Below are 24,499 nucleotides of genomic sequence, written 5' to 3'. Positions count from 1 at the left end.
CAAGCTATTTCTTTTCACTCAGCGTTTACATGAACTTATACCATAAAATGTGTCACGTCGTTCAGGTTTCTTCCTCAATCTAGTGATAAAAACAGAGACAATCAGTACAATCTTTACAGCCATATTATTCATCCTAAATACGAAGGAAATCAAAAGGAAAATTTGGAGGACGCTTAAGTTTCGCCTTTAAGATTGGAACGCGATAGCATTCAAGGATACTTGAGTGCTTCTCATGCTTCCCGACAACTGCTACTTATGTAGCAGTTGTAACAGTTGTAGCAGTTGTAGCATTATGTAACCGTAATGTTTACCGGGAAACGCTGGCGGCGAACGCCATGCATGAAGGCGAGTTGTGTGTGTGTGTGTGTGTGTGTGTGTGTGTGTGTGTGTGTGTGTGTGTGTGTGTGTGTGTGTGTGTGTGTGTGTGTGTGTGTGTGTGTGTGTGTGCGTGTGCGTGTGCGTGTGCGTGTGCGTGCGTGTGCGTGTGTGTCTGTGTGTCTGTGTGTGTGTGTGTGTGTGTGTGTCTGTGTGTGTGTGTGTGTGTGTGTGCGCGCGCGCGCGCGTGTTACAATCCGATGCTACCGTGTATGTAGGTTGGGTGTACTTCGTACTTAACGGGTATGCGTGGTCCAGAATGACTTTTGCCGATACGATGGTCGACGCTGGTCACACGACACGAAACGCCAGATTTTCTGCGACAAGGTGCCCTTAACGCTGTCACGTTAGAACTGACGGCTGTTGCGCACTCCCGGGTAGCGTACCGTACTGCTTCCGAGAAGTAGCGGCGCCTGCCTATCGAAGCTCGACCGACATTGCTTATTGGGTAGCGTGGCGTAGTCGGCGGGCTGCAGGCATCCGGTAGATCATGGCGACCAAGCAGGGGCGAGACGATTTGCTAGTGCGAAACTTGCACTGTTTATTCAAAGGTAGTTGAAAGAAAATAAGAAAAGCATGAAGTATGAAGTCTCAAGTAAGAAGTATATCAAAGTACATTTCAGAGCCCCTTATATAGCTCTCTACAAGTGTGGGCGGGATCTTGCTTCCATCGATGACACGTGACAGGCACGGAGAGAGGGCCCCTCCTCCTGCAATACCAAACACAGGTAGGAGAGGTCGATCCTCTCAGCGACGAATCCGGTCGGGTGAATGACCCCTCCGCTGCACGTGGGCTCCGGTTCAGAGAAGGTCGGTTGAATGACCTCTCCGGTGCACGTGGGCTCTGGTTCAGGAAGGGTAGGGTGAATGACCTGTCGTCACGTGGTGTCAGACGCCAACCCTAACACGGCCCAGTAGGACGTCCCAGAGCATGCCGTGGGAAACGCTTGGCGCGTACGCTCTACACCAGCGCTTATTCAGTTGCAGCCAGGCGAGTGCAGGTCTGATGGGTAAGCCGGATACATTTTGTGCGCAAGGCGTATTTCGCTATGTTGTCAAAAAAATTCTGACAAGCTTGCTTCTAATCTGCTTGTTGCAGTGGCGTTCCGAAGCACTGTCTGCAAAAACCGTTCTGCGCGCCCGCTGCGGTTTGGGTGATGCAGTGAAGGGAGAAATTGCCCAACCGCATGCCCTTTCATGAACCTTTTATGAGTGCTTTCACGGATGTCACTGCATGGGATCGAACTCGCAAAGTATAAGGCTAACTATAAAAATCCCCGGGAGAAGTGCCCCGAGGACACAGTCCCTAACGTATAATGAGCTCTTCAAGACATCAGTCCCATAGTGAAATGTAAAATTTGAGTGCTATGCGGCAAAAGAAAAAAAAGAGAACGTTCATATATAGTCCCCCCGCCCGCCCATAAGGAAAACAATAAATTACAATAAGCGTGCATTTTGAACCACAGCTGCAGCCCCTAGCCCCGCTATAATGAAGCTGTTTCCCCATCTGGAAAAACCTTAAAGAAAAAAAATCAAATAGCAATGAATACTCGTATTCCTGTTTGTTTCGTCAGCTGTTTATTTCAGACTATAAAACAAACGCGAACGGCAAACGAACATGGATTTTGTAATACTCAAATTGCTCAGGGTATATACATGATGTACGGGACTAACGCAACGCGACGCTTACTTCGTTGTAGACTAAAACTCACCAGTTGGCGACGGCCCTCTTCCCTCTTCGTAAGTAGCTCATTTTTCATCTTAAACGAAGCGCTCTTCTTTAAAAACGCAGAACACGGAAGAAGCTACGCTAAACAGCGCTTCCAGAACGCCATCGCACATCTTAATTCGTTACAGTAATTTTAATCTCCGTGTTCTAACGCAAAGGAGTCCACTCGATATCAGGTGACACGCGAAAATGTTACGAGAGGCAATTGCTTTAATTTTACCCACATCAGCAACCCAGTCATCAATTTTCCTTAATAAATTATTTACGCCGGTAAATGTCGCTTATTCCACTTATTCGATAATTATTCGTTCTATATATCTTTCACGCCTTACTTCAGATGCACACACACCTTCAATCTTTGTTAAAAGCTCTAACATGAAGCGTCGCGAATATTGAAGTCTTCCAGACGAAATTTTACTCCGGCGTAACTGGTATACATTTGTTTTCTTGGGATATAAATATGACACCATATGTATGACGACATGATGTGTGGGGATCATTACAATTTGCAATACCTTCGTAATCTTTTGTAAACCATGGGAAATAACAGAATATCGGCTACTTGAGTTTTCCCAGAGCTCTTATTGTAAAAGCGGGTGCGAAGTTTGTCAAGCAAATTTCCGCACACAGAATACGATTCCCAAGAGCAACGCTATTTTCATATAGCATCCTTGGCATACTCAGACAAGCTTTCTTTCCAACTCTACGGGGTGATCCTTCTTATGTCTTCCTGAATTTTTAGATATCCCCTGTGGCAGGTAGCATGATTCCTGTCCTTTAGCTGGATTATTTTAAGAGGCGAATATTACTAACACTACAAATCGAAACACATATTTAGCTAATCAAAAAGAAATTTGAATAATTATTCTCTTAATTAGTTATATGGCGGCACATATTGCAAGTTATTAATCGTAGCCGGTGAGCTTGAAAGGCGTATCCACTTGCAATGAATCTCGAGGATGACGCCAGTTTCGAGATGTTATTTCCCAAAGTGGGGGCACAGCAAATGTTCTCTTACTGATTAAATCAACAAGCAATGTGTCACGTGGGCAAAGGAAAACATTAAAAGAAAATCTCACTTGATGAGCGCGAACACTGCCTGTCGCAACGCCGGCGTTATGAAGAGCGCCGGCAGAGGCGGAGGAAACTCTTCGCGCTGCCTCCCTCTTCAACGAGTCTCCGAAACTTGACATTACGCAACATCTAACACTAGACGCTAGAGAAGACAGCACATATGAGGCCACCAGCCATATCTCCTCGCCGAAACGTTGCCGCGCCACGCGGCCTTTTGCTGCGCGGCCGCATCTCATTGCTATCGCATTGAAGTGCGCTAACCCGCAACGTGTAGCAGAGGCTGTTAGCGGCTGTGGCGCACCCTTGTCACAGCTGCCGAAACCACGCACCCGCGAAGCAACGCTGGGCGCATAGGCAGTGAGACAGTCGAATGTACGACTCTATTCCGCCATCGGGACTCCGCGGCCCGGGCTTTGAGCAGACGTGTTTCGTTGCACATCGATCATTGCGCTGAGAGGTAAAAGACTGTCGGGAGGATTAAAAGAGAGGGCAAATTTACAGGAAAGCCGCCACAACGCGCCGTCCGTCCTGTCCGCCTGAGCTCCCTTCTTTCCCGGCAATTTCTTCCGCTCAATTTATTGATCAGTATCGATCAGCGCCAACACGCCCAACAGTGCGCAGTATTGCACAGTCGTTGTACACTGTTCCACGCCCGTCTCTGCGCCATCGATGACAAGCCGTTGAGAATATGTATCGGCGGATGCGTACGGACCGAGCGCATGCAGTCATGGCTGCTAAAATGGCCAGCAGTTGCCCGCACGCCCTACTGCACCCGCAACTTGTTCTATCTCGACTGCCGGCACGTATTCTGGCGCATCGCGTATCGCAGTAGGCCAATTAGCGCGCCTGTGTATGCCCCTCGAGAGCACCGTCTTAGCTCCCCAGTGTTCGTTGGTTTAAACTATATTGCTGTTTGTGGCAAAATACAGCGAGCAAACCCGGAGCCAAGAAAGAGGCTCACGGGGAATGTCTCTGATATAACACACGCACACTATGTATTTATGTGCCTATTTACTTGTTTCCATGACTACGAATGCTGTCACTTTTCTGCCTTGTATTGCTGGGATGTGGGGCCAGTCAAGCTGCGTTTATGTCGCAGCTTTTTTCCGGCATTCCACACCACACATTGTATCTTTGCCTCATGTATGAATATGTAAACATTGAATCACTGTGGTGAAATAAACTCCAACTCCAACTCCAACACGCAAAGAGAGCGATAAATGGAGGAAACCGGCAGTCCATCATACACGATAAAGTAGTCACTGCAGAAAATTCTTCCTCAAGCGACGCTCGAGTGAAGCGGTTAATTAAGTAAATGCGACGCGCACACTTGTCTTTGCTGTCCCCGTATGCGATGTGTAATCCCGTGCACTGTTTCTGAATTCGTGCACTATATACACCGCTCGAAAGCTATGCCGAAACCCAAACAGCAGTTCACGCGTATTAATGCGAAACGTCGAGACAGTAGCGCAACGAGAACGAAGGCGATGCTTAAATGTTTGTCGCGAGAAGACCGGAAAGGAGAGACGTACGGTATCATGGGTGGGGCGGGGGGGGAGGAGTGGAGGGAGGGCAGAGAAAGAAATACGCGGCGATAGATAGTGGTAATTAAGGTCGAGTATGGCTCGCCCGTTTTATTCCTGCGTCGGATGCGTCCTCATGGAAACTAGAGCGCGCGCACGTGTTCAAGCAAGTCTGCGTGACCTGACGCGCCCGCCAGTGCCGTCAACGAGCTCTGTCTTCTCTTGCGCGAGTGAAGCGTATGCGACACTTGGATCTTCTCCTCACTCGCTGCTCCAACGCTCGTATTCGAGCTTAGCGCGGGATGTTTTGGATTATGTCATGTTAAATGCATTAATGAAGACGATATATTTATATCGTATCACGACAAACCGACAAGCACACCAAGGACAGCATAGGGCAAATTACTTGTACTTTCTCATTGAAATAAGTAAATGATAAATTAATGGCAATGGAAGTGGATGAAAAAAACTTGCCGCAGGTGGGGAACGATCCCACGTCTTCGCACTATATGCGTGCGATGCTCTAACCAATTGAGCTACCGCGGCGCCGTTTTCCCCATCCATGTTCTTGGGTATTTATGTTTTACCACTAGCCCAAACCTTGGGAGTGCTAGCCAGCGCCACAACTCACAAACCTCGGCGGCCAAGATTTATGAGAGCTGGCGCTGGCTAACACTCCCCCCCCCCCCAAAAAAAAAAAAAACGAGGATGCATTAAAATGTGACTGCCTTCAAATTCGCCTTTGAGCAACTGCCTCTAAAGCTCTCACAGACAGGTTAATAATTTATTTCTTAATCAGTCTTCTGAAGCTCACATTATCAGCCGTAGAGTATGTCGATCTCAGCTAGGAACTCCTGTGCAATGACACCATGTTCGCGGCCCTTATAGTGTTTTTTTATTGAAAATTTGTACGGTCCAATAGAAAGCCCTGCTTATAAAACAAGCCGTGACGGTGCGGATCATGTGTATGAAAGCACGGGAGAGGAGCTAGGTGAATACTATCCTTAGTGCTACCCTTAATCGTCGTGTCTTATCAGCCTAACAAAGACAGGTTTTGCGATGAGGTGGTATTTATCGTAAAGTGTGAGCTCGGTACCACTGACGAATATACCCGAAAAAAAGAAAGCTATATTAAACGTATTGCTGCATAAACGTACTCACTTAGTATGTGTGCCTGTTAAAGGGAATCCGAAACCATTTTGACGATATTCTACATATGTACTGAGTCGTTAGAGTAGGTCTTCCTGATCACTAATTGACGCATCTAAGTGCTCCACGTAAAGCGGGTAATTTATTATATAGTTCTTTTCAAAAATGTACATCGCTGCTTATCGCAGCACACTGCTCGGCCGTATTTCCAGCCGCCCCTACGCATATGACGTAAATCACCCAATTGACGTCATTGGGGCGAGCTATCCGATTGGCTGCCCAGGGCGCGTCATCGATGATTTTTCCTCTTTTATGGTGCACAAATGATGTTCATAATAGTTGGGATGTTAGTTAATTTGTTGCTATAAAAATAAAGTAACAGAAAGAGAGTGCACAAGAGCAATTTCTCGCTACACTTAAGCACTTCCGGCACAGAGAAAGCGTCGTCTGCTTGTGTCACAACGTGCGCCATTTTGGCGAGAGCTCCGCGGTCAGAGTCGGTCTCAGACATTTCGCGGGCACTATCATTCGACTTTGTTGCGTTGTGGATCGCAAACGTAGCGACTGGCAATATGTCAAGCTGCGACATCGTGTCCCTCTGCAACGCAGCAGACGAGCGGATTGGCTGTGGCGCGTCGGACTGCCGCTATCCGATCGGCGCCAGGATTTGCGCGTTTGCGGCCGTCACTTTACGCAATAAGATTACTAACGGAATGTTTACTAAGATTACGCCAGAAGATTACTAACGCAACGTTTACTAAGATTACGCCAGAAGATTACTAACGCAACGTTTACTAAGATTACGCCAGAAGATTACTAACGCAATGCATGTTCCGATACCGTTAAAGACGAGTGTCGATTAAAGACGTCCAAGTCTCGATTTGGGTCCGATTTACTTACTGTAGCCAAACGGACTCGTCGTCTCATTTGAATAACGTGCAATGAAGATTACAGGCACCCGTTGCGCATATTTTTTCTGTGGTTCGCATCATCTTGATTAAGCACGCCATCCAAAGAGCCAAGCTTTACCTTGCGCGTACTTTTAATGTCCAGCATTCTTCTGCAGGTCAACCCAGTACTTGGGCTGCCATTATGACCGTTTTCGTGGGCCGATCACAAATACAGTGCGGTCTAAAAAAAAAAAGCAGCCAGTATATAGATAGCCGTCGTACGTGACGGCTTCCTGTGGTTTGAGCCAGGAGATACATGTTCAAATTTCGCGCGCCTCCCGCGCCGCGTTGCTAAGCAGCCGTCCGACATTGGGCGGAAAATCCGCTATAGTTCGGCGTCCCTTACAAAACCCTTCGCTCCTAGCTTTACCTTTTCCTTTAGGTTACTACGTGGCGACGGCCCGCCCGTGCCGGTCTATGGACCATTGCGATTGTGAAAGCAACGTGTGGACGGTGAACAAGTGCATGCGCAACTCGTTCTACCAGCTAGCGTCTCTTGCCCCACACCAGGGGGCGTGCTGATGTCATTGTCCAATCGCGTAGCTCGACTGCAAGGTCAAACAAAGCCTTTAACTAAGTTTCGAAGATCCAGTAGCTTTAGTACGCACGGGGCGCGGTCACGTGGTATTTTCTTTTTCATATTTCGCGGGCTTTCTGTATCTCACGGAAAACGTACACACACGATGTGCTGCGTCTTGCTGTCAGCACGTCATTTTCATGTGTCCTACGATTCTCTACAACCGCCTAGTTGACATCTTGACAATTAGAAAAACAAAGCGTTATATAATTCTAAATAAATAATTGGACGTCAGGGATGAACTTACTGGCTGAATTTACTAGAAATTTGCACTGGCGGTTTCTCAAGAGCAGTAACCTTTTGCGGCGCAACACAGAAAACTTTTATGCTTCGTAATTCTCTTCCAAAGCGACCATGCTTCGCATTACGTAGATGTCAACTGCAGCTCCCTGCTTAACTTTTGCCACTCATATTTCCTGGAATAACCTGCGTAAACGCTTCTAGCCCAATAATTAGGCGTTAAACCGCAATTGGTTCCTTATATTTGTTAGTTTGAAATAAGATTTAGTGCTTCTTATGAAGTATAGTGTAAATAATATTCCATCACTGCGAAATATTTGTTATTCAGGGAAGTAATTTTAGAAGAGCTGTTAAAAATATTGAGCAATTATTCCGGCTGGAACGAAAGAGACTCACATTTGAGTTGCTGTTCATACGCCTCCATCACATGTGTCTTCGCTGCGGTTTGAGACGCATTACAAAGATTTAAAATGCCCAACTCATGAGTGAAGAAATTTCGGATTTTTGCGCTAACCTACCTCAAGTGGAAGATACAGAAGGCCAGAATTTACTGTCTCCAACAAATCTACAAAAAGTTTTTGATGTTATACGATCTGTGAACAGCGGATCAACACCCGGTTCAGATGACTTGCCAGTCGAATTTTACCGGTCTTGCTGGAAGGCAGTAGGCACTGCCTTAGTATCGCTCCTTAACGGCATTCTTGCACAGGAAGGTATTCCTAAATCGTTTAATCGGGGTCGCGTAATGCTCTTGCCAAAGGCAGACTCCAACCTTGCAGAACCCTCATCCTGGAGGCCTATAACGCTGCTCAACACAGACTATAATATATTGACAACCCTTCTTGTAAATCGCATGACGATATTATTGCCGAAAATAGTCAATGTACATCAAACATGCTCCGTGCCTGGTCGGAGTACATTTTCGTCTCTCAACTTAACACGTGATATCATACAATACACAACAGCTCGTGAGACCTCAGGAGTATTAGAGAGCTTGGATCAAGCCAAAGCGTTCGACCGCTTAGAACACCACTACTTATTTGAAGTTTTACGATGCTATAACTTCCCTGAAGAGTTTGTAGACATCCTGCGGATGTTGTATTCGGGAACAACAGCTGCGCTAATACTTAACAGCATTTTGACGCCTAGACTTGATGTGACAAGGGGAGTGCGGCAGGGCTGTCCTTCATCTCCCATATTGTTCGTGCTTGCGATTGGCCAGTTGATAAAGCGTTTTAGCGAGAGCCCGCTCCTAAGAGGTCTTCCTATGCCGGGAACGGGGTGCATAAAGGTACCGGCGTATGCGGATGACATCCCTTTGTTTTTACGGGATGGGGACAGTCTTGTAGAGGTATTTCGTATTTGTAATCAATATGCTTCAATGTCAGGGGGCAAAAGAAATATGAGGTAATGTGAAGCACTAAATTTAGGTCGCGCTGAGATAACACTACCAGGGGACATTAAACAGACCGAGCATATGCAAATACTAGGCATCACATTTTGTACAAGTGGTGTTTCACCACACACGTGGCGCGACATTCTCAGCTGCATTCAATAACAGACGGAAGCAGTGACTGCGTCGCCACTACCACTGGCAGAAAGGGCTTACTTTATTAAGAACGTATTGTGCAGTAAACTGTGGTTTGCTGCAAGGGTAGCTCTCCCGCCGTCACCAACAGTGCGCGCAGTAAACTCCCTTATTTTCTCGTGGTTCTGGCTAAACAAGTGGCAATACGTAGCGCAGCATTTTTTTGTATCTGCCGAAATCCAACGGAGGCTGGAGATGGCCGTGCATAGTTACATTTGGCAGGCTGTTGCGCAGTAAAATTAAATGTGATCTGCTTGATGATGATGAGTATCAGGTAGGCCACTGCTCCTTTATTGGTTGGGTCATTACCGTCGAAAGCTTATGCCGCAGAGTACAGGCAACTTGCTTCAGACAGCGGTAACGCCAGCACCGCAGTATGCGGCGGCTGCGCGCTTGCAAAGCCAGCTCGTACAACTAAGAATTACAAAATGGCGTGCGACACCAGTTTCTAGGCTTTGTGAAATGGCGCGTGAGACAGCTGTACCTCCATGTACAGCTACTACACAAACATGGACAGCCGTGCTTTCACCTGATTTGCCCTCTCAAGTGAAGGATTTTCATCGGCAATACCAGTGGGGCATTCTACCTACAACAGACAGACTTGAACGCTGGCGTATGGTAGCGAATGATGAATGCGTGCATTGCGCACAAACAGAGACCAACGCGCATGTAGTAAAGGAGCGCTTGTAGCACGGACCTTCTGGAAGCTAGTTGCAAGAATGTTTGGAATATCCATCGTGCGACCACCACACCGCCTAGATCGCTTTGTGAGTCTCGTCTACTACAGCGCTAGCTACGTCTTGTGGGGCTTTCGCAGCGTTGCAGAACGATCTCGACAGTCAAATAGAGCAATTGTACCGCAGAATGCGGAAACTACGGGTGATAGTACGGGGTCATCTTGAAGAACAGTTGTTCAAACTCGTTGAAGCTGAGTTTCTTCGCCGCTGGTCTACGCGGTACATAACCGTCTCCCGAGGCAAAGTCATTCTACAGCCAGAATAATGCTCAATTCTGTTTGCCTGAGCCGAGTCTTTGTATTTGTATGTGCCCCGGGTGTCTTTCGTAAATTCGAGGCTGACGATAATGTCCGTGCGTGGACGCTGTAATGACGTTTTGTTGTTGTTGTTGTTGTGTGTGGCGAAGCCAGTGTTAAGCAGACACCATTTATTATTTCATTTGCTAATCTGTTTTGTTTATATCAAGTATGATGTATTACATGTGCTATACCTTATATTGTACTTTACGTTCATACCACAGTTGTAAGCGAGGAACAGGAGATTTCTGAAGTAATGGATCACATGGCAATCTTGATTTCGAAGGGACCAGAGCAGTACTCCCGATGTACCGAACAAATAAAGAATATAAATGTTTTACTAGTTCCCAGCGAAGCTGTAAATGGCTCATATCCGGGGTTTCGTGGCGTCTGCGAGCAGAAACAATCATCATCATCATCAATGGCTCAAGCCCTGTCGTCTTCTTCGTTGGTGCCCGGCTGTCCTCGTTTGAGCACCCGGATAATGTCTCTGGCCTTTGGCTCAAGGTCATTTGAAGGTCGCCGACAAGGGGAGCTGAAAGCATCTCACGCTTAATATAAGCCTGAGCACGACGCCGTTGTGCATATTAACGTTGCCGTTCCCGTCGCCGCTCCTGCTGTTCACGCTGCTTTTCTGGAGTCCTGACTATGTGTGGCGCGCTATCGCAACATAAATGAAATCAATCGTTAGGCGGCTTCGTAGTTTACATATGAAAGTGTAGTGACGCTACTCCCTACTTCGTATGCTACAGTTGCCGCTTCCCGGCAGTTGCAGCTAATGCAACCGTAGTCTTTACCGGTAAACGCCTGCGGCGAACGCTACGTGCGTCACATCGTTCGAACGCGCCTTATCATTTATTTTATTTTATTACGGGCTTTGACGAGCCAAAGGTACGATCTGCTGTTATGAGGCACGCCGTAGTGGGAGACTCGGGGTTAATTTTGACCACGTGGGGTTCTTTAACGAGCACCTAAATCTAAGTACACGGGTGTTTCTGCATTTCGCACTCATGGAAATGCGGCCGCTGTGTCCGGGATTTGATACCGCGAGCTCGTGTTCAGCAGCGCGACACCATAGCCAATAAGCAGCCACGGCGGGTCGCGCTTTGTCATCAATCATGTGCGTTCGGCACTTGTCTTGGGCATTTTTTCATTGAAACGAATATTTGGGTGTGTCTTGCACGCGTAATTCTAATGGAGATGGGCACTTTTCGCTTCAATTAGTGGAATGGTTTTCTGTCGACTGTTCTGTCGACGGAGAAGAAATCCCAGGATCCGCGTCATATACAGCTTCGCTGTAAAATAATTTCTACGTTATGGTTCTAGCAACTTCTTACCAGCAGAAGCGAAGCCAGCGCTTGCCCTGATTTCACCTTTGAAAAGAGTACAGCGCTAGCTAGAGTCCGGTTACAACTTAAATGCTTTTTTAAATGCTTAAATGCTTCTTTTTTCTAGCTAAAGTATTTCCTTTGGCTCAGTATTCACATAAAGATCTACCAAAAAAATGTTCCACGTCGTTCAGGCTTCCTCCTAAAGCCAGTGACACAATGATACAGTAGGATATGTACGGCAAAATTATTCATCTTAAGTACAAAGCAAATGAAAAGACAACGTTTCCTCTTCGCTATCCTCTGATGTCTCTTCGCGCCCCGAGTAACATGGCGACGGCGTGGCTTCAGTTTTGAGACATTATCTCCACTCCAGGACTTTTTTTTTTTTTTTCAAAATCTCTTTGGGCAGTGCCGCTTCAGCAAAAGGTGATGGTGCGCCCATTTTGCTTCGTCGATTTTGCAGCGAAACGCAATGCGCGTCTCTGAAGACCTGTAATAAAGGAGCGATCTGCTGCTGTTCTTTTTTTCGCACTGTATTTCTACATTGTTTTGGAAATAACTGAGATGAACAAAATAAATACCACGGTTTTCGAATGGGAACATTACGTGCATGAAATGGTTTTTGGAGTACTAGTGGAAGTAATCTTTCAGTTTTCGGGTTAAAGTTGTGACGGATTGCATTTCAGCAAGGACTCTGAATAGAGTCCCGTATCGACTTGGAAAAATGGATATCAAAGTAAGGTGGAGGGGTCTCCTTGTGGCACTGCGTTACGGGCAACTGGACTGCCACTGTGGAGTTCGTGAACGCACCCTGAGAAAGGGCGGTAAGTAAGTGCTCAGTATTTCGCGCAACTTTTTTTTCAAAAGCACAACGTTGTGTCGCTCTGAAATACCGCGTACAGCACAAATACAACGATGACGTTAAATTTTGCATAAACAATTTTTTTTCAACTACATATAGAAGAAGTACCATTAAGATCAAAATAATATATTTCAGGTTGGAGGGTTGTGTTAGTGCGAGGTAGTACATCGGCGACGCTCGCTGCTTCAGTTGCAGACGCAATCGATTCGGATAATCCTAAGAGACGCACCCGAAGTTCTGGCAATGTTTTCACGAAATTGGGGAAATACTCGCTATGATGCAGCATCGATTCCTCTTCTGCAGTCCTTTCTTCCTGATTACACCGAAATTGACCTAAAGCAAGGATCTTTTCCGCGCGAGAACATGCCACGTTTGCGAAAGGCTGTACTATCGGAAACTTTATTATTAGTTGTATTAGCTGTTATAGTTCTGCTTCTATAACTATAACATAGTACAACTAATATTAACAAATAATATTGCGCCTCGTTTATTCTACAAGTGCTCGAAAACTTGCGCACACCGAAGCTGAGCCTCAGGCAACGTAATTAAGCACATGGCGCCGTCTACGCTCCAAAATTCAGAGAAAATAAGAGAGCTTAAACCTTCTTCGGTACGATATCTTAGTGGTGGTGAATCAAAACGCAACGAGGAGTTACGTGCGTGCATCGTTTAACCGTCATTGCTCTTGAAATTTGGTAAAACATCACGGCTGTACCTTTTTCGTCTTTACTTTTGCGTTGGCTGTACGTGTCGAAAAAGTAAAGAATGAACAAGATGTATGGCCCGACAAACACGCACTCAAGCCCTTCAGTACAAGCATTTCACCGACAGCAGATGGGCTGCCGACAACGAATGGGTCGAGCGACACTGCTTTTACGTCAGTCTACTCAGGCTTGCACAGAACTGGTTTACTCATGCAAAACGAATACCTGCTCAGAAAATAAAGTGAAATACTTGTGCTTACCTGCTGTCATTACGAAACCTGGAAAACTTCGCAGAACGGCAATTCCCGGGGCTAGAACGCCCCAGAGTCGCGTAAGACGTGTGATGCCCCCGATTTATAGCCATCTTTGTTTAATGCTCGATAGACCTGGTTTCCGGCGTCTTCCGTCCTTTGCACGCTTGATCGAGCTTCCATGTCTTATCTTTCCCATCTTCACACTTGGCACGTCAACCGAAGCAGATGACCAAGCGCGATCCGACTTGTGATATCGAAGACGCAGTGGCAAGGGCGAGCGCAGGCGAGCTCGACGGACACACGAAGACAACCACTTCCGCGCTTCGCCCGATATAAAATTCACGAAATGAAAAGTAAAAATATAACTAAACAGAAAGAACAGTTATTTGCCGTTCGCTCAAACTTCTTTATTTCTGAAAACTTGCCAGCGACAAGGAATGCGAACGTCCACATCTGCTTCGTTCCAGCAGATATTGCGATGGCCTTCAACCGCTAAGAGCGCGCGCGTTCCTTGAAACCGAAACTATCGCTCGCCTGCCGGGAGCTGCTTGAAGTGCCCCTCACCAGGCCAGACGGCAAATTTTCATTATTCACCGGAAGTTGTTACGTGCACTCTAAGGATCGAGTGTCCTACCGCAAGAATTTTTCACATTATTTCATTAATGGCCGCTAGAGAAATATTTGAAAAGCTGCGAACCCGTGATTTCAGGAGGCGAGCGTCACCGCCACTGCACTGAGACTGAGGCAGGCGCGAGAGGATGAAAGAGCATGAGTGAGGCGCTGGAATCCGGTAAAAAAATTACATAGTTTCGTTCTCCGCGCGCGCGACCCCACGACGTGGGAAAAGCAGACTAAACGGAAGTACATCTATCTTGCTACGGTACGAAGTAACAAAATCATGCAGATGTTCTGTTTGCATCTTTTATTATGTCTCTATCCTTAAATTCGTCTATTGAGGCAACAGATTAAACAACCCACCGTGGTTGCTCAGTGACTATGGTGTTGGGCTGCTGAGCAGGAGGTCGCAGGATCGAATCCCGGCCAGGGTGGCTGCAGTTCGATGAGGGCGAAATGCGAAAACACCCGTGTACTTAGATTTAGGTGCACGTTAAAGAAGCCCAGGTGGTCAAAATTTGCGGAGTCCTCCACTACGGCGTGCCTCATAATCAGAAAGTGGTTTTGGCACTTATAACACCAGAATTAAAAAAAAAAGAAACAGATTAAACAAATAACTTGTGTTTCGTTGAATAATTCTCGAAGCTATATGCCACTGTGCGTGACGTCACAGCACTACTACGTATGTAGGCGCATTCGTGCGATTGACGTCGACTCTCCCACTGGGAGCGAGTCGCCCGCGAGGAGAAGGGCAGACGGCGTTTGGTTTGAAATATAAGCTTTTTACACGGCACGTAGGAATGTAATACTTAACAGACACGATCGTTAGCGAGCGTTGTACGCTCTGCGCTTGTCAGCTAAAAATGACCAGACCTGGCCCGTTAGATGCATTGAATATTTCTCTTCTCTCCGGCGACTTAGAACAAAATATCAGCCATGTTCTTCTTTTCATGCATCCATCGATGGTGAAGTCCTCTAGCCCCTGAACGACCCGTCAGTGTGACCAATGGGATGCCTCTTCAAGTCGTTCCGTGGGGTGCTATGCGACTGTTCTTTTCATGCATCCATCGATGGTGAAGTCCTTTAGCCCGTGAACGACCCGTCAATGTGACCAATGGGATGCCTCTTCAAGTCGTTCCGTGGGGTGCTACGCGACTGTTCTTTTCATGCATCCATCCATGGTGAAGTCCTTTAGCCCCTGAACGACCCGTCAATGTGACCAATGGGATGCCTCTTCAAGTCGTTCCGTGGGGTGCTACGCAACTGTTCTTTTCATGCATCCATCGATGGTGAAGTCCTTTAGCCCCTGAACGACCCGTCAATGTGACCAATGGGATGCCTCTTCAAGTCATTCCGTGGGGTGCTACGCGACTGTTCTTTTCATGCATCCATCGATGGTGAAGTCCTTTAGCCCCTGAACGACCCGTCAGTGTGACCAATGGGATGCATCTTCAAGTCATTCCGTGGGGCGCTACGCGACTGTTCTTCTTTTCATGCATCCATCGATGGTGAAGTCCTTTAGCCCGTGAACGACCCGTCAATGTGACCAATGGGATGCCTCTTCAAGTCGTTCCGTGGGGTGCTACGCGGCTGTTCTTTTCATGCATCCATCGATGGTGAAGTCCTTTAGCCCCTGAACGACCCGTCAATGTGACCAATGGGATGCATCTTCAAGTCATTCCGTGGGGTGCTACGCGACTGTTCTTCTTTTCATGCATCCATCGATGGTGAAGTCCTTTAGCCCGTGAACGACCCGTCAATGTGACCAATGGGATGCCTCTTCAAGTCGTTCCGTGGGGTGCTACGCGACGACATGCTTCATGCTTCTGAGATAACCGCCAGGGATCACAGTGGCGTGTAATTTGGACATCTTTTAGCAAAACTCTCGTAGACTCCGCACCAAAGCACATGAGTTTTTCTGTAATGTCATTTCATCATTCCTATTTGGTTTTGGCTGAAACATGGCTGTGCAGTGAAACTTCATCTTTATATTTCTTTCCACCGCACAACAACGTCTCCCGCTGTGACCGGGACTTCAGTGGATCTCGACAAAAAGGTGATGGCGTACCGGCTGCTGATGACCACTGGCAGAGATGTGTTCGGCGCAACGAAACGGAAAGTGTGCAGGAGTCCATTTGGCTAGAAGTCAGCCTAGCGCGCTGTGAAAAAGTGTTCGTTGCAGCTTTCTATGTGCCGCTGAATTTTAATGTTTCCCCTGTTTTGTCTGATGAGGTCATCTCTTTTATTGAAACTGCCTTATCTTACCTTAGCATGCATAGAGTAATCCCTCTTGGTGAATTGGATGTGTCCGGAATTCATTGGAACACGCTTACATATTCTCATTAATATCATTACATGGAGAACAAATGCAGCCTGTTGCTGGACTTTCTGTCCTTCTGGTCACTTCAGCAGCATTGCTTGATCGCCAATTTCTGTGGCAAGGTCTTATACATTTTCCTCCCTAATGTGTGCATCCCGTAAGCTTCACCCATCACTAAATATAAATGCCTCGGTGCCTGTTCTGAGAAACAGTTATAGTCATTATTGCACATATTGTTGAGCTGCCCTTCTCCCCCTTTTTATATTACATTCACCTTGCGCCTTCTTATATGTGCACTCTTCTTTTCAAAATTGTTCTTATTGATTTTTTTTACCTTTACTACCATGCCGTTTTTGCCTATATTACCCTAACAACCAATGGCATTCTGTCAGCTGTGACGTACCGCACCAGGAGAAGAAGAGAAGGAATTTTATTAAAAGAATGGTCCAACAGGTTTGGTTGTGGCGGTCTCAGGTGGCGGCTCGAAGTCCTTGGAACCGAACTATCAATAATTGCACGAGATCAATTAACAAACTTTTTCATTACTGAATTAAGGGCACTAATTTTGATAAAAAGTAATAATAGTGTTTTAAAACACCGGATTCAGTTGTTTTCATGGTGTCATGTCTCGCGTAATTATTTTTTCCCGCGTTATAAGGAAAACACGCGAAATACGAAAATAGCCTCATATTTGCCCCACAATTAATTAACCATCCACTCGTACTTCTAGCGTAAAATTTTGTACGCAGAGAGTCCTACGCCTACGTTATCTGAAACTAGGCCTTTTGCTTCCTTCCGTCCTTCCTTTGTCCGTTTCTTTAACTTTTATTGTCCACGGATCACACCGAAAAGTTCATTCGAATCCGCGTTCGAAGCATTTCTCGTATAACCTATAAATAAAGGCGGGAATAGAGAGTTTCAGTCTAGGGTAAATATGCACAGACGGGTGCAGCAGCGCTGGTAGCACCATCTCGTGGCGCTGACCTTAAGTACAGCACACAGAACTACAATATTAAACGACCATATTCTGCCCACATTCTACTACAGAGGCGTTGGCATGAACAATAGTTAGCGTGTATCAAACTTTCCTTTCCCGCTTACACGAGAGGATTGCGCATGCACAAGACCGTCTGCAACAGGTGGCGGTTCAAGACAGCGTCGCAAGACGGCGTTACCAGCGTAGGCTACTTAAAGCCCCTTAAACTTCGTAAAGTAGCGACACTCTCCTCCTCCACCTTGACTCCTCCCCGTTTCTCCTCTCTCTCACGCTCCCTCCTCGACCGTCGCCTACACCGATCGAGCGTAGCAACGGCGCCAACATGCGCTCCTCGCCACTCCGTAGACGCTTCTCGAGCGAAAATGGCGCTGAAGCACGGCGCGAGGGCCCACGTGATGCTATTAGGCCAATAGCGACGCGTCGTCGGCCTTGGCCAGAGCGCGCGAGGAGGAGGCGGCATTCTTCAAAGCGTGCCGCTACTTTACGAAGTTTAGGGGGCTTTAAGGCTACTTCCGCACTATAGGTCTCAGATTCCAGCACTTCGTAAACTGTGATACGTTTCGGGAACACGCTAAATCTCCGCAATAAATCCGACGCGCACGGGGAACGCGAACGTAAGTTGAAGAGCGTTGGTGAGTTCTAACCATGGCACCACCTTCACGCAGGTGGATGTCGAATAGAAGGAGGTTACACGCTCGAGAACAGGGAGGAGTTAAGCGCGGAACAGCCCTGCGAACGCTACAAGTGCCTTGACGGAGAACTTACGACAGAAAGGTAAGCTAATATTGTGCTCGGCAAAGTTTATCTCCGTCGAGGTGACCCGCTCGAACATTTACTGCACACGCACAAGTGTGCGCAGGAAAAATAACAACTAAATGCGCGAGAAATAGGTAATGCTGTCCTGACACACCCGCCGCTCACAGCAACCGCACCGGTAGCTAAGCAGCTGAGGCATATACTGCTGCAGAGTGCGAGGTAGAGAGTTCGACTCCCGGCCGTGGTGGCCGAATTCCGGCACCGGCGGTAATGCAAAACCCGCACGTGTACCGCGCTCTGGGTGTACGTTAAAGAGCTCTGGGTGGGACGAATGCATAGTTTCTCGCTAAAATTACTCGGAAGGAAGTCTGCCACTGCGGGTGTTCGATTGTTGAGGGAATTATAGGCGTCATTTGGAATTCGTCTAATCTTCGTGCTCCTGGCCGCAAACGATCCTGCGACGTTATACTTATCACATTATCTGTCATTCTCAATCTCGCAGTTTTCTAAAAACAAAAGCGAGGCAGTTAATCACTGCACGCATGCGTAACTAAACTGTTGCATTTATACCGCGCTTTCCTGTCGGATATTGCCAATTTTCGAAGTTACTAAGTTCACTGGAGCAATAAGGATGAAGTTTAGGCAAATTAAGATGCTAACCATCATTCTCATGCTGAATGAGCCACCATACTTGAGACTCCTGTAGGCGAAACTCCAGGAGCCAGCACTTCTTGTAAAAAAGGTTGCGTCAAAAAGAGAAAACGATTGTTTAAAGGCAGGGAGAGCGATCCCTCCGTGGCGGCGCTCGACCCTGACGCTTTGAAATCGTGCTCGGTTTGGACAAACGTATCTTACGACGCTTTTCTGTTTTCCATTGCCGGCAGACATACCTTAACTTTAGCCCTCATTGTAGCGTAGTAGATAGTGATACGCTGTGCCCTCACTGTAGTACTTGACCGGGGTGTGTTGGTTATCGAATGTCGGACAATGTGGGAGCACCTTTTAGGGGCAACCTTTTTATCCCTGTACGCAGCTTTCCCTGGGCTACGTATCACGCAACTCTCCCCGGCAGCTTAACTACGTGCTATATTGGTTAATATACCGGTGGCACACACCACGCACTAAATCCAGAGCTCGAGAAACAAACTGGCGGGCCCGCCGCGATCCTTCCCCCCCCCCCCCCCGAGCCTCGCCGCATACAGTCGAACGCCTCTGCAACGAACGCTACTACAACAAAATAACCTTTATAACGAAGGACAGATTATGCCCCGGCCGAATTCCTACATTTCAATTGCAGTGTGAACGCCTCTACATTAAAAAAAACCACTACAACAAATTTGTCTATAGAACGAAGGAATTTAGGCGCCACGATGGATATTTGTCGCTTTGCAGCGAACACCGCGTTCCCTGCCCTCAGCAGGCACCACTTAGCTATGATCTGTGTCAGCGCTAACGGCAGCGCTATCTACGCACTTGACGAGCGTGCGGATGTCAGCGAATGATCAGCGAGTGCTACTGCACTGGTTCCTGAATCGCTCAACTCTTACGCTACTTGTTGTAACGCCGAAATACGTCGCAGCTGACGAGGATGCGATGATGTTATCGTAACCGACTACCAACGGCGTTTTGCGCAGTTTGCTGGGGCGTAAAGGACAGTAACGTCAACGGAGGCAACAGCGATGAACAGCCTGTAAAGCGGACAAGTAAATCTGACGGCAAGAAAGGCGATAGCTGAATACATTCGCCGGCGTGCAGCAGTGTATACGTGGCGTTGCCTCGCGTTTCGCCGCAGAGCATGGTGTGAGTGTCAGAGCGCGGCTATAAGCCCCGCATTGCTTCTTCTTTTTCAACCCTCTTGTCTTTTCTTTTTAACGCGATAGCGTTAAGGAGCTCGTGTCGCAGAAAAGCCGGTGTCGTCGGCGTCGGTGTCGGCGTCCGCGGCGTTGGCCGTGAGCGATAAATCACGGCAGGCACTTCATAAATAAAAAGCAACTTCCAAGATGGGCTGGGCGGGAATCGAACCAGGGTCTCCGGAGTGTGAGACGGAGATGTTACCACTGAGCCACGAGTTCGATGCTTCAAAGCGGTACAAAAGCGCCTCTAGTGAACGCGATGTTGCCTTAGAAACGAGCTGTTTCTAAGGCTCAGGCGTGCGTCGCTTGCTCAGGCGCACATTTCGTTGTCGCGCCGAACGCTGCGTTGCTCGACGCTCACCGCGTCCGATGCGGGGCGCGTTGTCGCTGCGCCGTAGCCCATTGTCTTACACCCCTTGGCGGGTCGACGGGAACGCTGTCGCGTTCCACTCTTGAAGGCGAAGCTTAAGCGTCCTCCAATTTTTTTTCCCGCTCTCTTTCATTCTCTCTAATCTTTTTCTCCCCACTTCCCCTACCCTGTGCAGTGCTGTTGAGGTGTCCTCCTTTGAGAGACAGTTACGGCACTGCACTTCTCTCTTCCCTTCACCTAATAATCACTACACACACACAGCGTGGTGTGAGCCTTGATGCAGTTAGGTCGGCTCCATTCGCACGTTGTACCAGTTTACACTCAATATAGCGAATTGACTAAGCCTATGTTGAATTCATGTTAAATAAGCGTTGTTGTTGTTTTCTCGTTGAACCTGTCTAACCTGCTGTATTACGAGCGGTACGGTGCACAATCATTATTACGAAGTCACCTGTGGAACCAGCGCTGGCTAGGAGGCGGTACGGCAATTTGAATGTGCAGCTTAAATGTGCCGACACCATACACTAGGGAGGCCACAAAAATGGTTCGACATTTTGGACGATAACTGACGCACACTTGCATCAACATTTTGCTTTAGCTCTATATGCGTACAGCCGAGCTCTGGCCACACCTGTGCGCGTCGGAGAAGTGCATCTGCGCATGCGTTCTGGCACTCCGGTTCCCAGTCAGGCCAGAACCTGGACGCGTGTCCCTCAAGGTCAGTGGCGACTCTGCTGACGTGATTCGCAGCGTGGGCTGCTGAAAAAAAAAATGTTTCCACCATTCGTTAGAGCTGTGTGTTCCGGCACTGATGTTGCCTCGCGAAGTTTCAGTGCTGGCTCTCCCCAACAATAAATTTGGGAGGCCCTATAAGCAGTTTGTTATAGAGGCGTTCGTCTGTATACTGCCGCCCTTAAACTCGACAAAGTAAAAAACAATTAATAGTTCGATTTCTTGCCGAAAAATGCTCAATAAACTGTCCGTTCAATAACTAGCGAAACCGCGTACGCTTCTTAAGCTTATCGCACGGAATCGTGCGTCATGTTTAGTGCAGATCTCGAGAGCCGTATATTCGGGGGCAGCGCGTTGCGAAGTTTCATATTCAATCAATCAGTCAGTCGATCACTAAATGAATAAATCATGATAGTTCTGCAGAGTGAGCAGAAAAAGACTTTGAGGGTGTTGTCCTGGCACGCTCGCAACACCAATCAAAACAAACTAAATCAACATTATCAAGAAACACACACGCACAAATACATATATAGCCTTAAAATTAAAACATATCTATAGATCTCAAGAAACAAGTTGCACATACAAAGAAAAATGACGTAGGTGACAGAATACAACTTAAAAGAGCAGCTATATAAAAATAAAGAAAGAAAAGGTATCATGTACATCAGATATTTATAACGAAAATTATTTTAAGAGGCCTTATCAGGGAAGGACTTCACGTAAGCGTCTTTGTTATGCAGAAAATGTAAATTGAATGAATATGGTTAGGGCAAGTCATTTGTACTTGTGGTATTTGATTACGTTCGTAGAATTAAATTATAATAACATTCAATCAATGAGTCAATAAACCAATAGTTTACTTAACATGCCCAGCAACAAACGTGAGGCCTGGGCGCTGGTCCACGTAAAAACAAAAAGGTAAAGATATAGACGAGCTACGACAAAAAAAAATAGAAGGAAGAAACAAAAACAAAATTAACAGGTTAAACAGACACATAATGAATAACAATACAGGAATACCACACAATTGAGAGACGGAGAACATGTACGGAAGGAGAGAGAAAGTAGACGAAGTCATGAGACGAACGCAGCCAGAAAGAAGGCTCATGAGAAAGCTCAATGCTGGGAACGGAAAGAAGACATAACGCGCCATGGAAGGTAACAAGATGGGGAAAATGAGTCGCAAAGGACTGTATTCGGTGGAGAGGCGTGCGTCTTCCGAAGGACGCAGGATCGGGGAAGGGTCTATGCTCCCTAGTAGTCTTCTGCGGAAACCGTTGTGAAACCGAAGCTAGCAGATCCCAACATGTAATAATTCCACGAATGGCTTCCTATAAAAACGAACGTTTGCAATTTGCTTACTGTAACGCCGCCGGCTTTCGGATAAAATTAGGGGTGGGCAATTATTCGATGTGTCGAATACGAATCGCATATTATCCGCAACCCATTCGTACTCGAAAGTGGGCCATTCAGTATTTTCGAATACCGCAACTAACTAACTAACTATTTCGCAACAACGGACTGTTAAAGTAGGGGAACTGTGGGGCCTCTTCTAAGCAAAGTAACCTAAATGATGAAAATTAAAACGGCAAATGTTTCTGAAGAAATGCACAAGAACAAATTAGTGATGCAAGCTTTGTTTTCGGTTTCGCGGCGCAAGTCTAGACATCAACTCCGTGAGCCTTGTCAGTAGCCTGTAATTTAGTGTTTCTCGCAATCTAGTCCGGCAGCAAATTCCTCCTTTACACTACACCCCGTGATGTTCTCGTTTGAACAGGCCATGTTACATGTTTCTAGGGCGCAAAAATCCTTCAGCAGCTTTTCCTTTTCTTTTTACACAACTTCTGATCTTTTTTTCAACAACAATTTTCTTAGCGTTTTTGGAAAGCTAGTCATACAGTAGTCATTCACTTTTGGAAAGTTTGTTTCCAACCGCCCTTTAAGGATTTTGAGAGGCTATTCGTTGAGTCCTTTTATTTGGAACTGGTGATGTTGTGCTTAACACTGACACTAACTGTCCGCGATAATTGGGCGCTTATTTTGCCTCTCTGTACAGGCCTGGTACTCAAATATACCAAACTAAATATTCCTGCTATAGATATACGCGCCTGCGTTTAACTATTCCATATTCGTTACTTGCTATTCGTATCCGATTCATATGTGAAAAAGAAACGAAGATTCGCCCATCCCTAAGTTAAATAAGTTTCTTTCTATGCAGGTGCCGTCTGGCTTCCGAGAGAATGTGTCGTCAGGTATTTCCAGGAGTAGGAGCGTACCCTCGCTGCTGCGGCCGTGCAGTGATTTGCACTTGAAACGCCAAACAAAACTTCCGGAATAAACCAAGAACCACGGAATTCAAGTGAAACCAAAACGTTTGCCGCTTTTTCTGTCTTCTTTTGAGAAGCCTTCCGTTGGTTGAGAGCAAAGTACCGACGCACCGTCATGACTCAAGGTTTAATAAAAATAATTTCCCGTTCCTCATTTGTTTCTCTTCTTTTTTTTTTTCTTGAAGAGCGCGATAATGCTGTTTCGCCACTCAGCTCGACTGCTGCAGGTGTCCAGCGTGATGTGGTGGCAGCTACGACTACTCTCCAAGTGCTTACGGGACATTAAAGCGAAACACTGAATCTGATTGATGGAGTATTCTTGCAAGGATACATTTTTTGTTTATTTTACGCAATTAGATTTTATTGCTGCGAGAACTCTGCAATTACTCACCGGTTCCCATGCTCATCGCAGTCTACATCGTGGCCGTTTGTGTGACTTTGTTTACAAACTCATTGGGGTGCGACTTTCTTTTGCCTTCTATGTTTATACGTTAGCGGCTGTATAGGACTGCGTGCTGTGGATTTTTGACCCTGTGACGTCGTTTCTTTTCATTTTCCTTCTATGCATTTTTTTATATATTGTTATTTCTGCTATGAGAAAAGGCCGTAGTCGTCACCATTATAGGGTGACTACATCTCTTCCTTTTATTTTCATTTCAATAAAGAAGGCGAAATGCTAAATGCCTTTTTTTTCAATTTCGCTCCGAAACATTTGCGGCGGTTCGTCAGCATGACTTAACAGATATGAGTTTATTTTCTGTTTACTGTGGCTGCCTTGGCGCATTATAAGTACTCGAAACTTGTTAAATTCAGTCTTTGGCTACTTTGTAACACAATCGAAGTCTTGCTCTTTTTCTATTTTTTGCCGGTAAGTTTTTAACTAGGCCCCATCACATACCATCAAAATCTATGACGTCACGAAGAGTGGGTGCGGGAACTTCAAGGCGGCGTCGCCAGATGTCGTTCGCTATTGCGTGTTTTCTGGATTATAAAGCCTCCTCTCACGATAACAGCGTCTTTTCTCGTTATTGCAGAGAGAGAGAGAAAAACAAAAAGCAATAGGAAGCGAGGTTAACCAAGGGTGTGCCCGGTTGGCTACCCTACACATTGCAGAGTAGGTATTGCATTAATATAGCTAAC

At 46.6% G+C, this 24,499-nt stretch overlaps 1 protein-coding gene across 1 annotated transcript; it reads left to right on the top strand.

Moving 5' to 3' along the window:
• The first annotated feature begins 1,920 nt into the window (after positions 1–1,920).
• LOC142560600 (uncharacterized) lies at positions 1,921–23,504 on the top strand. Its single transcript, XM_075672814.1, has 4 exons — positions 1,921–2,115; positions 12,256–12,393; positions 17,987–18,095; positions 23,251–23,504. Exons 2-4 carry the CDS (start codon positions 12,294–12,296, stop codon positions 23,342–23,344), a joined length of 303 nt encoding a protein of 100 aa, XP_075528929.1. The 5' UTR covers positions 1,921–2,115; positions 12,256–12,293; the 3' UTR covers positions 23,345–23,504.
• The last annotated feature ends 995 nt before the right edge of the window (positions 23,505–24,499 follow it).

This window comes from Dermacentor variabilis, chromosome 10 (assembly GCF_050947875.1).
Source record: "Dermacentor variabilis isolate Ectoservices chromosome 10, ASM5094787v1, whole genome shotgun sequence".
NCBI classification, from domain to species: domain Eukaryota; kingdom Metazoa; phylum Arthropoda; class Arachnida; order Ixodida; family Ixodidae; genus Dermacentor; species Dermacentor variabilis.
Note: the sequence above shows the minus strand (reverse complement) of the source record. Positions and strands in the feature narration are given on the sequence as shown.